This window comes from Odontomachus brunneus, unplaced genomic scaffold (assembly GCF_010583005.1).
Source record: "Odontomachus brunneus isolate Ranch 3 - 2012 unplaced genomic scaffold, Obru_v1 Obru_scaffold_033, whole genome shotgun sequence".
NCBI classification, from domain to species: domain Eukaryota; kingdom Metazoa; phylum Arthropoda; class Insecta; order Hymenoptera; family Formicidae; genus Odontomachus; species Odontomachus brunneus.
In genome coordinates, this window is record NW_022639483.1 from 2396867 (window position 1) to 2416026 (window position 19160).

General features: G+C 38.6%; 3 protein-coding genes across 4 annotated transcripts; all 3 read left to right on the top strand.

The window, feature by feature from the left end:
* Positions 1-1795: 1795 nt before the first annotated feature.
* LOC116843504 (odorant receptor 4-like) lies at positions 1796-5688 on the top strand. Of its 2 annotated transcripts, none has more exons than XM_032813964.1 (6): positions 1796-2428; positions 2887-3232; positions 4034-4267; positions 4572-4685; positions 4783-4938; positions 5189-5688. In XM_032813964.1, the coding sequence occupies exons 1-6, from the start codon at positions 1914-1916 to the stop codon at positions 5237-5239; spliced, it is 1416 nt and encodes a 471-aa protein (XP_032669855.1). In that variant the 5' UTR covers positions 1796-1913; the 3' UTR covers positions 5240-5688. The 2 variants fall into 2 exon arrangements, with proteins under 2 accessions (XP_032669855.1, XP_032669856.1); XM_032813965.1 differs by having other exon boundaries at positions 1941-2100.
* Positions 5689-6586: 898 nt separating this feature from the next.
* LOC116843555 lies at positions 6587-18828 on the top strand. Its single transcript, XM_032814022.1, has 12 exons — positions 6587-6988; positions 7452-7797; positions 8238-8474; positions 8660-8773; positions 8871-9026; positions 12759-12995; positions 13280-13393; positions 13491-13646; positions 17320-17556; positions 17853-17966; positions 18064-18219; positions 18460-18828. Exons 1-12 carry the CDS (start codon positions 6732-6734, stop codon positions 18508-18510), a joined length of 2175 nt encoding a protein of 724 aa, XP_032669913.1. The 5' UTR covers positions 6587-6731; the 3' UTR covers positions 18511-18828.
* On the top strand, positions 10690-11938 carry LOC116843557. The gene is made up of 2 exons (XM_032814025.1): positions 10690-11052; positions 11500-11938. Exons 1-2 carry the CDS (start codon positions 10796-10798, stop codon positions 11867-11869), a joined length of 627 nt encoding a protein of 208 aa, XP_032669916.1. The 5' UTR covers positions 10690-10795; the 3' UTR covers positions 11870-11938.
* Positions 18829-19160: the final 332 nt, after the last annotated feature.

Sequence of the window (19160 nt, forward strand, 5' to 3'; positions counted from 1 at the left end):
ACATTTTTTTGCATCAATTTACACGATCCTTTTTTTGAGCAGTTGTTAAATTATGCGGGATCCAACGTGAACAAATTTTTTTTACGGCCAAATGTTCATGCAATATCGTTTGTATGCAATTCATACCAACACCCAGGGATGCCTGAATCTCACGGTATGTCACATGTCGATCTTGCATTATCAATTCACGCACAGCATCGATGTTTTCTGGCACAGCAGCTGATTTTGGACGACCTTCGCGAGGTTCGTCGGTGAGCGAACTACGACCACGATTGAAGTCATTAAACCAGCGACAAATAGTGGCCTTGTGAGGTACTTCATTGCCAAAAGTGGAAGCAAGTTGATCGATGCACTCTGGTCTCGATAATCCACGTCGAAAGTCATATAAAATCATCGCACGAAAGTGTTCTCGTGTTAATTCCATTTTTTCGCTGAGACACAATTTTCAAGTCACTGTAAAAAATACAAGTAGCCTCCGTACGACAAAACGTTTCCAGTAAAAAAATCTTCCAAACTGTCAAACTTTTTGATGGTAAGGTTAGATCTTACCTAGCAACGCCAGTGTTGCCAAGTCGCAAAACTTACGGAGCAGCCCTCACGAAGCACCCAAATTTTCTTGACACTAACTTAAGAAACAATTCTATCAGAGACATATTTCTTTTAGATCATGAATGCTTCTGGATCGTACATGTCCGTGCTGTTGGCGATGGAATAAAAAGTCAAACTGGATTGATCGATCTTATTTATAAACTGTAACGGAATACTGAGTTACACGTAAATCACTAGTTATAATGCCGCACATTGTATAACGGAGAACATTTTTTTTTTTTCAAGAATATAGCCGACGTATAAAAAACAATTGTTTGAAAAACCTTGTTCCCAAAAAAAACGCATGTCGGTCTTCTGATCAACACAAAAAGTCATATAATTCTTCAGTCAATAAATTCAAAATCATAAATTCAAATGCAAAACGAATTATGATGAATCTCATTTTAGTATCTTTCTCACTTTAGTATCTTAAGTGTAAGCTTCACGTAAAGCAATATAATAAATGTAAAGTAGTTCTTTTAAAAGCTCCACGCAACATTCGCATTCGCAATTAATGGCTCGTTCTGTCGCACGATATAATCCGTCAAATAAAACCCCACTTTCTACTTACTTCTACGACACTTTACTTTGCACTCGCAACATATTAACTTGCTTTTAGAGATTCTACAAGCATCAAATCCTATTTTTCAATGGTCTTGCCGATACAATGAATAATGCGTTCCGCCGATGACTCCCGATCGGCAGTCGTGAGTCGCATATACTAGGCATGGATATGTAAATATATCTTCAGTAGCTACATAGACACATACCCATCGTATCAGTGCTTATTTTTACACAAGCCAATTTAACGAATCAGCTAAAGTAAGATTTTCAAAGCCAAAGTTGCAAACCACGTCAAAGCAGTCCGGGACGTTCACTCGAGAATTAACACGCATATGATATCCCGATTTTCCATAACTCGTAAAGCAAAGAAAAAAAAAGAAAAGAAACTCGCACATCTTCCCTTATATGTAATTTGAGCGGAGCGAGAGTCGCGCAAACGCAAAGGGAAACACGTAGTTCTGCGCAACCCGCGCGGCTCTCTTCTCTGTTATTTCTCCCTCCACGTCTGTTACACCCTCTAAATTTCAAGAGGTCGCCAAAGCTCAACAAAAACTACTCGCTATCGTACACACGTATCGTATACGCGGGTTCTCGCACGTATCGTTGCATATTTCAAGAGTACAGTTCGTAACTACACCACCCGTCAATTACCTCTTGTCTATGGAAGGCACAGACAAATCCACCTGTTCTCTCTTATTTTTCTTAAAATTGCCAGAACTCACCACACGGCGAATATATATCCGCAGACTGCGTGCATCACGATGAAAATATTTCATGAGTGGCTCCCATTGGTCAACAACAGTCGCTGCAAAGTCGACCAGGATAATGACTTGTCAGCGTCGCGCGTAGTCTTCGCGCGGGTGCTCTACGTTTCACTTCTAACGCTGATACACATTGGGATCCGCATTAGCAGCAAAGACATCCCGTTGTCTTTCCGCTTCTCCGAGAGTGTTTATCGTTCACGCGTACTTATTCGATGCAATATCTCGGTTAGACGAATAGGAGGAGAGGCAAGCACTATGATGCGAAGAAGCACGCTTAATCGCACGTTGAAATATATGTTTATTCTGTTCGGTATTTGGCCGGATATGTCATGCGTTCTGGTCTGCAGAATATTTTGGGTCGTCTCATTAGGACTTGTCGAGTACTGTCATTACCACTACTTTCTGACGCACATATACACCGCCGAGCTTCTCGATCTGGTGGACTGCTTGTGCAGCTTTTTGGCGTATGGCAAAGTGTTAATTAAGTTTATCCTGTTTTGGTTGAAACAGCGGTAAGTGCAGCGTACGCCAGACGTCATATATGCCTTAGCGCTTATACATTGTCGTTATTATTAAAGCACAATTCATTCAATGTTCTGGCACAAATCTCCACAAGCGTAGGAGGACGTAAGTACGAGTCATTAGAATCATCAACAATTGCAACCTATTCATTATGTGTAGAGTTGAAAGTGACTTTAATTATAAGATAATTATAATAAATGATAACTTTGACATTAATGTTAAGGCATGCATGATACCTGGTTATTCGTATCGCGGCATGAGTTTTCGCTAAGAACGAAACATATATCGAAAGCCTTCACCTGGAACTGATACAAGAGATACTTTCGTGATTGTCAATTTTTTACGACTGTCATTTGCGCGAAAGACATGAGTGATCACAAAGTGCGAAAATTAGTGTAATCCCGCGATCATGTGCGATCACATGATCGACAAATACGGTCGTCCACAGAAATTTCATCGAAATTTTGTCGATGATGTCGGACGATTGGGACGAGTGCGCCAAGAGCGATAGCGGATTTCACGAAGCGGAGTGCAAGGCGAAAACATCGGATCGTATCATGAACTCAATAGTCATGCTTCACACGATGACGATCATCGGGTATTGCAGCGGCATTGTCCTAAACGACGTCGACATCACAGATCGCACGACGGAGCTGCCCTATGTCGACAAGTTGGACATCCCCTTCAACGTAAACACGCAACTCACATACAGATCGATATTAATCGTCGAATTCTTGTTCGTAATTATGTGCGCCTGGGCAGCCGGCGTGACGAACGCATTGCTATTGAGTCTGGTGAGTCGTATACACATTATGCGAGCGTCAGGACTATCTATAATTAACGTAAAAATTATAATTAATATGGTGATTGTCAGCACGTTTGGTATACATTGTTAAATATTAGAGGGTCAAATTTAAATCAATTTCTTGAGTTAAATAATATTTAGTTATTTTTAACTATTATATGTGTCAAAATTTACTATTTTAACACAAAACATGTGTTTAAAAAAACAACCACATCTAATCAACCCATTTAAAACAATATTAAGTTATTTTTTACTAAAACAAAGGTTACATTAACGTACACATAATAAAACATAAACTAAATTTTAGTCAAATTTAATACATTTTTTAAGTTAAATTATTTAACTGCATTACATTAGTTAAATTAACAATATATTTAGTAGGAGTAGTGGCGACTTATAGGAATGGTTAAAAATAATTCAAATTGAGCATAATTGGACACTACGGATTTAGTGTATGCCACTATTATTACAACAAAATTATATATTACTCAAGTAACGCACAATTATCTGTGAGTCATATGTAATCGATAGAATGCGGTTAACTATAATTAAAAAATAAGTTGCCTGTCAGCTATAATTATCTTCGCAAGGTGTTAATAGAGTTTTTTGAGTATGCAACAACTATGTCTGCAAAACCTTCTTCTTTGTCTAAACAGTGTCCATGTTATAACCACTGTTTTCACACATTCATTGCTGATATTATAATTCCCAACATTTTCTTAACATTATATTATCCTCACGAACGTCAGACATCAAATTTCAATTTCATACACAAAATTTTCAATTTCAGACATTACACGTCGCCGGTCAGATGGACATTCTACGTAAATGTTTCACACAACTTGTACCTCGCGCAAATGAGGACAAATACCAATCGATCGTCACACTGAACCAGATCATAAAAAAGCATCAGAAAATCATCAACTTTTCGAAAAGTATCGAGAATCTTTACACACAAATCGCTTTCCTGCAGTTCGCGTCAAACATGATAATGATTTGCTCGTTGGGCTTCCTTATCGTAACGGTAAGAGTTTTTAGGTATTATGAATAGAAAATAGTTGTGTAAATGAATGTAAGTCTAAAAATGCTCCACATATTTATATATAATATCTACGTACATGCCTATGTAGAGTATGATTTTACAAAATTTTAATATAGTTCTAAGAGTATATGTGTATGTGTGTGCATGTGCAAATTTCATTTTCTTATTATTTCTTTTTCCTCATCATCGCTTCATCTTTTTATCACATGCAGTATGACTGATATCGAAATTTGCGTGTGGTTCTAAAATGCATCGATGCGCGCGTCGTTTTTACGTCTATTTGCAGGCGATTGGCAGCCCCAATGCGGTAGAGCAGATAATGCGATCTCTTTTGTTCTACACTATAACAAATCTCGAAGCATTTATATTTTGTTTCGCCGGGGAATATCTGAGCAACAAGGTTAGCAGCAAGAGAATAATAGTAACAGTGACGAACAAACAACAATACTCGATGTTTTAAGCGTTAGAAAACAACGGTATCGTTTCCATCTTTATAGAGTAAACTGATCGGCATCGCGGCGTATAACACCGAGTGGTACGATTTAAAACCCAAAGACGGCCGTATTCTGTTGTTTATTATACTGCGATCGCAGAAACAATTGACGCTCACAGCTGGGAAGATAACAGAACTCTCCTTACAGTCCTTCGCGAGCGTAAGATTTATATGCACTATTATATGCACAATGGATAACTTTACATGCGCTTAGCGCTTCAAGTCGATTCCTCATACTTCCTAGTCCTTTCTAAGTCCAATAAGCACTAATTTTCACAAATCTTTCTTATTCACATTTAATTGCGGCACGAATGAAATTTTCATAGCGGGAAGCTATGAAAATACTCTTTTCTATGATACTATTCCAAATTAGGAGTTGTCACTAATTTAACAGACAATATGTCTTTTAGATAATGAATGCTTCTGGGACGTACTTGTCCGTATTGTTGGCGATGAAATGAAAAGTGAGATTGGGATGACCATTTTTTTATAAATTATAGTAGTGAAACACCGAGTTAATAGTAAATCACTAGTTATAGAATCGCACATTTTATAACAAACATACCCTTTTTCAAAAATACACACAAAATACGACGCAACCATCCAAGTTGTTCTTCCTGAAACACATTGAAACGCGTCTCGCTCTCCATACCCAACACAAATAATCACATGAATACTGTCTCGATGCGAATGACGAGACGACAAAGTCGCCGTAAATATAGGTTCAACGCGAATAATAATGAATCATACTTTAGAATCTTTTGCAAGTATCAGGTTTACGTTAAACCATATAATAAACTTAAAACAATTGTTTTAATAGAACTCCGCGCAACACACTCGAGATTAGTGGCCTCTTATTATTTACGTCGCGTGATAAAATTAGTTAATTTCTGTTCTCGGTTTATTCGTGGAACATTTTAATTATCACTCACAAGATATAAATTCGTTCTTATAGTACCGCGCGCATCGATAACGTACTTGTTAATGGCGATGGAATAAACATTGCGTCCCACCCATTAATCTCGATCAGTAGTCGTGAAACATATATCGACTCAATATGTAAATACAACTTCAGTTATACAAACACACACGTCGCAGTTATTTTTCCTAAAATATATCCAGTGAATATACATATCTCCAGTTTGCATATATATATATATATATATATATATATATATATATATATATATATATACAATAATAATTCACGGAATAATGTCCAGAGCAACGTTGCAAACTGTCACGAAACCGCCCGAAGCGTTTGCTCGAGAACTAATACGAGCACGATATCGCATCCCGTCTTTCCATGAATCGCAGAACAAAGAAAAAAAGGAAAGGAAACTCGCGGATCTTCCCTCATACGTAGTCCGAGCGGAGCAAAAGTCGCGTATACGCAGAGAGGGACACGTAGTATCGCAAGAGCGCGTGACTCTCTTCGGTTATTTTTACCCCCACGTGCGTTACACTCTCTAAATTTCAAAAGGTCGCGAGAGCTCGACGAGAGATCAGACAGACAATGCCCGCGCGTTGTCGCATGTATCGTTGCATATTTCAAGCGAACGATTCGCAAACACGCTGTCCGCCAATCCCCTCTTGCCGGCGGAAGGGACAGACAAACCCACCCGCCCTCTGTTCTTTTCATTAAAATTGTCAGAACTCACTGCACAGCGACTATATCCGCGGTGAGCATCACGAGAAAAATATTTAATGAGCGGCTCCTATTGGTCGGCACGGTCGACGCAAACTCGACCACGATGATGACTTTTCAGCGCCGCTCGCAGTCTTCACGCGAGTACTCTATGATTCACTTCAAAAGCTAATTAATATTGGTATTCAGATTCACGACGGAGACATCTCCTCGTCTCTTCGTTTCTCCGAGACTGTTTGTCGTTCGTATCGTGCACCTGTTCAATGCACTCGTTCGGTTAGACGAACAGTCGAGAGGCGAGCATTATGATCCGGAAGAACACGATTAATCGCACGTTGAAATTTATGTTTATTCTGTTCGGTATTTGGCCAGGCATGTCAGGCGTTCTGCTCTGCAGGGTATTTTGGGTCGTCTCATTAGTGTTCGTCGGGTACTGTCATTATCATTATTTTGTGACTCACATATATACCGCTGAGCTTCTCGATCTGATGGACTGTTTGTGCAGCTTTTTGGCGTATATCAAAGTGTTAATAAAGTTTATCATGTTTTGGCTGAATCAACAGTAAGTATAACGTTGTGCGCCAGAAGTCATATATGCCTTAGCGCTTACATATTGTCGTTATTATTAAAGCATAATTTATTCAGTGTTCTGGAACAAGTCCCCTCGAGCACAGGACGACGTAAGTACAACTCATTAGAACTTCCGACGATCGTCGGCCTTGCGCATTAACGTGTGCAGTTAAAAATGGTGCGACCGAATTATAAAATAGTACAATAAATTGTAACTTTGTGATGTTAATGTTAAGGCATGCATGACACCTGGTTGCTCGTATCGCGGCATGAGTTTCCGCTGATAACGACATTACTTCAGTAGCTTCCATCTGGGGCACAAAATACCTAGAGCTCCAAGCTTTATAGTTGTCAATTACTTGGGGCTGTCGTTTGCGTGGAAAACACGAGTGATTTCCGAAACGCGAAAATTAGGGTCTCGCGATCGCATGATCGACGGACACGCTCGTCCACAGAAACTTCGTCGAAATCTTGTCGATGATGTCGGACGATTGGGACGAGTGCGCCAAGAGCGATACGGAATTTCGCGAGGCGGAATGCAAGGCGAAAACATCGGATCGTATCATGAACTCGATAGTCGTACTTCACACGATGACGATCATCGCGTATTGCACCGGCGTTATCCTGGACGACGTCGACGTCACAGACCACACGACGGAGCTACCCTATGTCAACAAGTTAGACATCCCATTCGACGTTAACACGCAACTCGTATACAGAGCTGTATTAATCATCGAATTCTTGTATATGATTATGTGCGGATGGGCAGCCGGCGTGACGAACGCATTGCTATTGAGTCTGGTGAGTCAAATACACATTAGACAAACTCCTCATCAGAACCACCTATAACTAAAGTGAAAATTAGAATTAATATGTTGATTGCCAGCAAGTTTGGTATATATCTATATTACAATAAAATTGTATATTACGCAGGTGACACACAATTATCTGTGAATTACACGTGACCACAATGATACCACTGAAAAAGTAAGTTGTCTGTTATCTGTGATTACCTTGGCAGTCAACATGTTAATAGATTTGTCGGAGTATGTAACAATTACGTGTGTATTGCAAAACCTTTCTTTTTATCCAAACAATATCGATGTTATGAAATTCACAATCTCAACAAGTATACATTGTTGATACTGCGACATCCAACATTTTGCATATTATATCAGTCACATAAACGTGAGTCAATCGTGAAGTCCAATCAATTTCATATGGGAAATTTTCAATTTTAGACGTTACACGCCGCCGGCCAGATAGACATTCTACGTAACTGGTTCACACAACTTGTGCCTCACGCAAATGAGAACAAGCACAAATCGATCGACGTTACGCTGAACCAGATCATAAAGAAGCATCAGAAAATCATCTACTTTTCGGAAAGTATCGAGAGCCTCTACACGCACGTCGCGTTCCTACAGTTCGGGTCGAACATGATAATGATTTGTTCGTTGGGCTTTCTTATCGTAACGGTAAGATCGTTGACTATCAGAGATAGATACTTAAGCGAATGATATGTAAGTATAAAATTACTTCTAAAATCATTTCTTCTCCCTTCTTCGTCTACACGCGGTATGTCTCATGTAAAAACTTGCGTTCTCGAATACACCAAGTGACTTCGATATCGTGTGACTGTCGTTTTTCCGCCTGATTGCAGGCGATTGGCAGCCCCAACGCGGTAGAACAGATAGTTCGGTCTCTTTTGTTTTATACTATAACAAATCTGGAAGCGTTTATATTTTGCTTCGCCGGAGAATATCTGAGCAATAAGGTTAGCGGTAGGAGAATAATAGTAACAATGACGAATAAGCAACAATACTCGATGTTTTACATGGCAGTAAGCTACAGCATTGTTTCCATCTTCGTAGAGCAAACTGATCGGTATCGCAGCGTACAACACCGCGTGGTACAACATGGAGCCTAAAGACGGTCGTGTTCTGTTCTTTGTTATAATGCGATCGCAGAGGCAATTGACGCTCACAGCTGGAAAGATGACAGATCTCTCCTTAGAAACCTTTGCGAGTGTAAGATTTATATACACAGTCACATATATTTGCGCCAGTTCAACGCTCCTAGCCGATTCCATACAGTCGTTCCCCATCTTCCAAAAAACACTTATTTTTACAATTTTTTCTCTTTTACATCTAATTGCTGCGGATGTAAAATTTTTATAGCAAGAAGCACACTTTTCTATGATATTATTACGAAGCACCCAAATTTTCTTGACACTAACTTAAGAAACAATTCTATCAGAGACATATTTCTTTTAGATCATGAATGCTTCTGGATCGTACTTGTCCGTGCTGTTGGCAATGCAATAAACAGTCAAACTGGGCTGATCGATCTTTTTTATAAACTGTAACGGAACACTGAGTTACACGTAAATCACTAGTTATAATGCCGCACATTGTATAACAGAGGACATATTTTTTTTCAAGAATATAGTCGACGTATAAAAAACAATTGTTTGAAAAATCTTGTTCCCAAAATAAATCAAAACGCATGTCAGTCTTCTGACCAACACAAAAAGTCATATAATTCTTCAGTCAATAAATTTAAAGTCATAAATTCAAATGTAAAACAAATTATGATGAATCTCATTTTAGTATCTTTCTCACTTTAGTATCTTAGGTGTAAGCTTCACATAAAGAAATATATTAAATGTAAAGTAGTTCTTTTAAAAGTTCCACGCAACATTCGCATTCGCGATTAATGGCTCCTTCTGTCGCACGATATAATCCGTCAAATGAAACCCTACTTTCTACTTACTTCTACGACACTTTACTTTGCACTCGCAACATATTAACTTGCTTTTAGAGATACTACAAGCATCAAATCGTATTTTTCAATGGTCTTGCCGATACAATGAATAATGCGTTCCGCCGATGACTCCCGATCGGCAGTTGTGAGTCGCATATACTAGGCATGGATATGTAAATATATCTTCAGTAGCTACATAAACACATACCCATCGTATCAGTGCTTATTTTGACACAAGCCAATTTAACGAATCAGCTAAAGTAAGATTTTCAAAGCCAAAGTTGCAAACCACGTCAAAGCAATCCGGGACGTTCACTCGAGAATTAACACGCATATGATATCCTGATTTTCCATAACTCGTAAAACAAAGAAAAAAAAAGAAAGGAAACTCGCATATCTTCCCTTATATGTAATTTGAGCGGAGCGAGAGTCGCGCAAACGCAAAAGGAAACACGTAGTTCTGCGCAATCCGCGCGGCTCTCTTCTCTGTTATTTCTCCCTCCACGTCTGTTACACCCTCTAAATTTCAAGAGGTCGCCAAAGCTCAACAAAAACTACTCGCTATCGTACACACGTATCGTATACGCGGGTTCTCGCACGTATCGTTGCATATTTCAAGAGTACAGTTCGTAACTACACCACCCGTCAATTACCTCTTGTCGATGGAAGGCACAGACAAATACACCTGTTCTCTCTTATTTTTCTTAAAATTGCCAGAACTCACCGCACGGCGAATATATATCCGCAGTCTGCGTGCATCACGATGAAAATATTTTATGAGTGGCTCCCATTGGTCGACAACAGTCGCTGCAAAGTCGACCAGTATAATGACTTGTCCGCGCCGCGCGTAGTCTTCGCGCGGGTGCTCTACGTTTCACTTCTTTCACTTCACGTTTCGCTGATACACATTGGGATCCGCATTAGCAGCAAAGACATCCCGTTGTCTTTCCGCTTCTCCGAGAGTGTTTATCGTTCACGCCCACTTATTCGATGCAATATCTCGGTTAGACGAATAGGAGGAGAGGCGAGCACTATGATGCGAAGAAGCACGCTTAATCGCACGTTGAAATATATGTTTATTCTGTTCGGAATTTGGCCGGATATGTCGTACGTTCTGGTCTGCAGGGTATTTTGGATCGTCTCAATAGTGTTTGTCGAGTACTGTCATTATCGCTACTTTCTGACACACATATACACCGCCGAGCTTCTCGATCTGGTGGACTGCTTGTGCAGCTTTCTGGCATGTAGCAAAGTATTCTTTAAGTTTATCCTGTTTTGGTTGAAACAACGGTAAGTGCAGTGTACGCCAGACGTCATATATGCCTTAGCGCTTACATATTGTCGTTATTATTAAGGCATAACTCATTCAGTGTCATGGCACAAATCCTCACAAGCGTAATATGACGTAAGTACGAGTTACTAGGATCACCTACGATTGTCAACCTGCGCATTATGTGTAGAGTTGAAAGTGACTTTAATTATAAGATAGTTATAATAAATAATAACTTTGGTGTTAATGTTAAGGCATGCATGATATCTGGTTATTCGTATCGCAGCATGAGTTTCTGCTAAAACTGATATTATTTCGAAAGCCTTCAAAAAGCATGGGACAAAAATACAAAAGCGTGATTATAAATTTTTTGCGTCTGTCATTTGCGCGGAAAACGCGAGAGCTTCCCGAAGCGCGAGAATTAGGGTTTGCGCGATCGTATGATCGACGATCACGGTCGTCCACAGAAATTTCATCGAAATCTTGTCGATGATGGAGGACGATTGGGACGAGTGCGCCAAAAGTGACATGGAATTTCGCGAGGTAGAGTGCAAGGCAAAAACATCGGATCGTATCATCAACTCCATAGTCATGCTTCACACGATATCGGTCATCGCATATTGCGCCGGCGTTATCCTGAACGACGCAGACGTCACAGACCGCACGACGGAGCTGCCCTTTGTCATCAAGTTAGATATTCCCTTCGACGTTAACACGCAACTTATATATAGATCCATATTAATCGTCGAATTCTTGTTCGTGATTATGTGCACCTTGGCAGCCGGCATCACGAACGCGTTGCTGTTGACTCTGGTGAGTCAGTTACACGTTTTGTGAACCCCTCGTCCGGATTATCTTGTAATGTACCTGAAAATTACAAAAATAAGCACGTTAATTGCCTATAAGTTCCTCACCGTTTATGCCGCACGAACATTTTATACTATACAGGTGGCTGAGTATTCGGATCCACTTATATTTTTTAATGGAATGAAAGTAAATATTAGATCTCTTCTTCTATAAATATATTCTTCTTGACAATCTTGATAAAATTTAGATTGAAGTAACATCAACACAGAAAATAAAAATAATTTGCTACAGTTTCTATATTTCATTTTTATATATTCCGATATACCTCTACTAAAAAATATTTCTTGAATTTTTATTCAAATATTTATTTTGTGTAAAACTTTGAACTTTGCGTAGAATGACATAATAAATAATAAAAGAATAATAAAAAAAAAGAATGATAAGGGAAATAAATAATTAGATAAATCTGGACATTGAGAAAACTTGTGAAATGCTCTGATAATATACGAAAAATTTGAGAACTCAAATAATTTGAAATATATTATAAATAAAATAAAATCCAAAAATATAAGTTACAAATTATAAGTTTAATGTGCTTATAATAATATTTATATAATATAATTTATATCATAAATGGTAATTTTTCTGTGAAACATATGTGACCGCAAAAATGTTACTGAGAAAGAAAGCTGCCAGTTATCTTGGCGATCAACGTGTTGATAAAGTTTTGAATATGTAACGACTACTTGTGCATTGTAAAACATTCTTCTTTATCCAAACAAAAGGCTGATGTTATAGGATTAACAGCCTCTACACAATGCTGATATTACAAATTCAAACATATCACATATATTATTCACACAAACGTGAATCAGACATGAAGTTCAATCAATTTTATGTTCGAAATTTTCGATTTCAGACGTTACACGTAGCCGGTCAGATGGAGATTCTACGCAAATGGTTCACGCAACTTATATCTCACACGAATGAAGATAAACACGAATCGATCAACGTCACCCTGAACCAGATTATACAGAAACATCAGAAAATCATCAACTTTTCGAAAAATATTAATAATCTCTACACGCAAATCGCGTTCCTGCAGTTTGCGTCAAACACGATAATGATTTGTTCGTTGGGCTTTCTTATCGTAAAGGTAAGATCGTTGAATATCATGGATAGAAAGTAGACATGCAGATGACTGTGTAAGTATAAAATTAGTATCATCCTCTGTACATGTCTTTGTACAGTGTGATTATATAAAATCTTAATATATTTCTAAATATGTGTGCGTGTGTACAAATTTCATTTTATTATTATTTCTCTTTCCTCGTCATTTCTTCACATTCTATCACATGCAGTATATCTGATATAGTAACTTGCGCGTGGTTCTAAAATGCATCAAATGACTTCGCACGTTGTTTTTGCGCCTAACTGCAGGCGATTGGCAGCCCCAACGTAGTAGAGCAGATAATGCGGTCTATTTTGTTCTACACTATAACAAATCTCGAAGCGTTTATATTTTGTTTCGCCGGGGAATACCTGAGCAATAAGGTTAGCGGTGAGAAAATAATAGTAACAACGACGAACAAACAACAGTACTCGACGTTTTAAACGTCAGATAACTACAGCATCGTTTCCATCTTCGTAGAGCAAGCTGATCGGCAGCGCGGCGTACAACACCGAGTGGTACAAATTAAAGCCCACAGACTGTCGTATTCTGTTGTTTATTATACTGCGATCGCAGAAGCAATTAACGCTCACTGCTGGGAAGATGACGGAACTCTCCTTAAAATCCTTCGCAAGTGTAAGATTTATATACATACTTTGCAACACGTAACTTTAACGCTTCTAAGCCGATTCTATGTACTTCCTGGTCCTTCCTCATCCAATAACCACTTATTTTCACAGATGTTTCTTATTTACATTTAATTGCGGCACGTATCAAATTTTCACAGCGGAAAGCACGCTTTTCTATAATATTATTACAAATTATGGGAGTTTTTTTGCCACCATATCTAAGAGACCATATCTTTTAGATCATGAATGCTTCTGGATCGTACTTGTCCGTGCTGTTGGCGATGCAATGAAAGATCAGAATGGCTGGCCGATATTTTTTTTTTTATAAACTGTAGTAGTAGAAGAACATCGAGTTACTAGTAAATCACTAATTATAAAATCGCACATTTTATAGCAAACGGCATACTTTTTAAAAAATATACATAAAATACAATCATCCAAGAGTCGTTCTTCCTGAAACACATCAAAATATATACCGCGCTTCATAGCCAACACGAAGAAGCACATGAATATTTTCTCGGTGCGTGTTACAAATGGCAAAGTCACCATAAATTCGAGTTCAACGCGACTGATGATATATCGCACTTTAAAGTCTCTCGCAAGTGTCAGGTTCACATTAAATAATATCGTAAATATAAACAATTGTTATAACAACATCTGCAACGCACTTGCAATTATCTAGACCTTGTGCCGCGTAATAAAATCAGTTAGATATAATCCCCTTCCCTTCTTATTCACGAAACATCTTAATTTGCACTAGCATCATGTTGTCTTGTTCTTATGGAACTTGAACGCATCGATAGCACACCTATTATTGACGTTCGTGATGCAATGGACATCGCATTTCACCGGTGACCCTCGATCGGTAGGCGTGAAGCATGTGTCGCCTGGACATGTAAACACATCTTCACTAGTTAAATGGACACAAACGTCATAATAACCGTCATTTATGCTAAAAATATGTTTAATTTGTATATATAAAATAATGATTCACAGAATAATGTCCAGAGGAACGTTGCAAATTGCCATAAAACTGGCAGGAGTGTTCACTGGAGAACTAACACGCATATAATATCCCGATTATCTATGACTCGTAAAGCAAAGAAAAAAAAGGAAAGGAAACTCGTGCATCTTCCCTCATATGTAATTCGAGCGGAGCAAGAGTCGCGCAAACGCAAAGGGGAACTCGTAATTTTGCGCAATACCGCGCGGCTCTTTTCCCTGTTATTTCTCCCCCTACGTGTGTTACACCCTCTAAATTTCAAAAGGTCTCCAAAGCTCAACAAAGACTACTCGCGACCGTACACACGGTGTACGCGTGTTCTCGCACGTATCGTTGCATATTTCAAGAGTACAGTTCGTAACCACACCATCCGTCAATTCCCTCTTGTCGATGGAAGACACAGACAAATCTACCTATTCTCTATTATTTTTCTTAAAATTGCCAGAACTCACCGTACGGCGAATATATATCCGCAGTCTGCGCGCATCATGATGAAAATATTTCATGAGTGGCTCCCATTGGTCGACAACAGTCGCTGCAATGTCGACCACTATAATGACTTTTCAGCGTCGCGCGCAGTCTTCGCGCGAGTGCTCTACGTTTCACTTCAAAAGCTGATACACACTGGGATCCGCATTAGCGACGTCACCCTGCTACTCGGAGAGTGTTTATCGTTCGCGTGTACACTTTCGATGCGCTCGCTCGATTAAAACGAACAGGACGAGAGAGAGGCGAGCATTATGCGGAGGAGTACGCTTAATCGCACGTTAAAATATACATTCATTCTGTTCGGTATTTGGCCGGGCATGTCATACGTTCTGGTCTGCAGGGTATTTTGGATCGTCTCAATAGTGTTTGTCGAGTACTGTCATTACCGCTACTTCCTGACGCACGTATACACCGCCGAGCTTCTCGATCTGGTGGACTGCTTGTGCAGCTTTCTGGCGTATAGCAAAGTATTAATTAAGTTTATCCTGTTTTGGTTGAAACAACGGTAAGTACAGTGTACGCCAGACGTCATATATGCCTTAGCGCTTACATATTGTCGTTATTATTAAGGCATAACTCATTCAGTGTCATGGCACAAATCCTTACAAGCGTAAGTACATTAGGCATTAGGATCACCTACGATTGTCAACCTGCACACTATGTGTAGAGTTGAAAGTGACTTTAATTATAAGATAGTTATAATAAATAATAACTGTGGTGTTAATGTTAAGGCATGCATGATACCTGGTTATTCGTATCGCGGAATGAGTTTCCGCTAAAACTGATATTATTTTGAAAGCCTCCAAAAAGCCCGGGACAAAAATACAAAAGCTACTTGCGTGATTATCAATTTTTTTGCGGCTGTCATTTGCGTGGAAAACGCGAGAGCTTCCCGAAACGCGAGAATTAGGGTTTGCGCGATCGCATGATCGACGATCACGGTCGTCCACAGAAATTTCATCGAAATCTTGACGATGATGTCGGACGATTGGGACGAGTGCGCCAAAAGTGATATGGAATCTCACGAGGTAGAGTGCAAGGCGAAAACATCGGATCGTATTATCAACTCCATAGTCATGCTTCATACGATGTCGGTCATCGCATATTGCGCCGGCGTTATCTTGGACGACGTCGACGTCACAGACCGCACGACGGAGCTGCCCTTTGTCGACAAGTTAAATATTCCCTTCGACGTTAACACGCAACTCATATATAGATCCATATTAATAGTCGAATTCTTGTTCGTGATTATGTGCGCCTTGGCTGCCGGCATCACAAACGCATTGCTGTTGACTCTGGTGAGTCAATTATACATTTTCTGAACCTCTCGTCAGGATTATCTTGTAATGTACCTGAAAATTATAAAAATAAGTACGTTAATTGCCCACAAGTTCATTCTTTACCGTTTATGCCGCACGAACATTTTATACTATACGGGTGGCTGAGTATTCGGATCCAATTTTTCATTTAATGGAATGGAAGTAAATATTAGGTTTCTTCTTCTATAAATATATTCTTCTTCACAACCTGCTTGTTATATTTATATTGAAATAAGATCAACACAAATAAAAATATTTTGCTACAGTTTATATATTTCATTTTTATATACTCCGATATAATTCTATTAAAAAGTATTTCTTGAAAATTTATTTTGTGTAAAACTTTGAATTTTGCGTAGAACGATGTAGTGGTAAAATATATAAGGAAAAATAATAAGGGAAATAAATGATTAGATGAATCCGGACATTGAGAAAACTTGTAGAATGCTCTGATAATATATAAAAAAGTTGAAAACTCAAATAATTTGTGAAATATTATAAATAAAATAAAATCCAATATTACAAGTTACAAATTATAAGTTTAATACGCTTATAATAATATTTGTATAATATAATTTATATCATATGTGGTAATTTTTCTGTAAATCGTATGTGACCGCAATGATGACACTGAAAAAGTGAGCTGCCAGTTATCTCTCTATCAATGTGTTGATAGAGTTTTATGAAAATGTAACGACTACTTGTGCAAAACATTCTTCTTTATCCAAACATAAGGCTGATATTATAGGATTAACAGCCTCTACACAATGCTGATATTACAATTTCAAACATGTCACGTATATTATTCACGTAAACGTGAGTCAGACATGAAATTCAATCAATTTTATATACGAAATTTTCGCTTTCAGACGTTACACGCAGCGGGTCAGATGGAGATTCTACGCAAATGGTTTACGCAACTCATACCTCGCGCGAATGAAGATAAACACAAATCGACCAACGTCACACTGAACCAAATCATACAGAAACATCAGAAAATCATCAACTTTTCAAAAAATATCAACAATCTCTACACGCAAATCGCGTTCCTGCAGTTTGCGTCAAACACATTAATGATTTGTTCGTTGGGCTTTCTTATCGTAAAGGTAAGATCGTTGAATATCATGGATAGAAAGTAGACATGCAGACGACTGTGTAAGTATAAAATTATTATGATTCTCTGTACGTGTCAATGTACAGCGTGGTTATATAAAATCTTAATACATTTCTAAATATGAGTGTGTGTGTGTGTGTGTGTGTGCAAATTTCATTTCATTATAATTTCTCTTTCCTCGTCATTTCGTCACATTCTATCACATGCAGTATATCTGATATAGTAACTTGCGCGTGGTTCTAAAATGCATCAAATGACTTCGCACGTTGTTTTTGCGCCTAACTGCAGGCGATTGGCAGCCCCAACGTAGTAGAGCAGATAATGCGGTCTATTTTGTTCTACACTATAACAAATCTCGAAGCGTTTATATTTTGTTTCGCCGGGGAATACCTGAGCAATAAGGTTAGCGGTGAGAAAATAATAGTAACAACGACGAACAAACAACAGTACTCGACGTTTTAAACGTCAGATAACTACAGCATCGTTTCCATCTTCGTAGAGCAAGCTGATCGGCAGCGCGGCGTACAACACCGAGTGGTACAAATTAAAGCCCACAGACTGTCGTATTCTGTTGTTTATTATACTGCGATCGCAGAAGCAATTAACGCTCACTGCTGGGAAGATGACGGAACTCTCCTTACAATCCTTCGCAAGTGTAAGATTTATATGCATATTTTGCAACGCGCAACATTACGAGCGTAAATTTAACGCTTCTGTGATGATTCTATGTACTTCCTGGTCCTTCCTAATCCAATAACCACTAATTTTCACAGATGTTTCTTATTCACATTTAACTGGAGCACGTATCAAATTTTCACAGCGGAAAATACGCTTTTCTATAATATTATTACAAATTATGGGAGTTTTCTTGCCACTAAGAGACAATGTCTTTTAGATCATGAATGCTTCTGGATCGTACTTGTCCGTGCTGTTGGCGATGCAATGAAAGATCAGAATGGCTGGCCGATATTTTTTTTTTTTATAAACTGTAGTAGTAGAAGAACATCGAGTTACTAGTAAATCACTAATTATAAAATCGCACATTTTATAGCAAACGGCATACGTTTTAAAAAATATAGATAAAATACAAACAATCATCCAAGAGTCGTTCTTCCTGAAACACATCAAAATATATACCGCGCTTCATAGCCAACACGAAGAAGCACATGAATATTTTCTCGGTGCGTGTTACAAATGGCAAAGTCACCATAAATTCGAGTTCAACGCGACTGATGATATATCGCACTTTAGAGTCTCTCGCAAGTGTCAGGTTTACATTAAATAATATCGTAAATATAAACAATTGTTATAACAGCATCTGCAACGCACTTGCAATTATCTTGTGCCGCGTAATAAAATCAGTTAAATATAATCCTCTTCTCTTCTTATTCACGAAACATCTTAATTTGCACTAGCAACATGTTGTCTTGTTGTTATAGAACCTGAACGCATCGATAGCACACCTGTTATTGACGTTCGTGATGCAATGGACATCGCGTTTCACTGGTGACTCTCGATCGGTAGGCGTGAAGCATGTATCGTCTGGACATGTAAACATATCTTCACTAATGGACACACACGTCATAATAACCGATA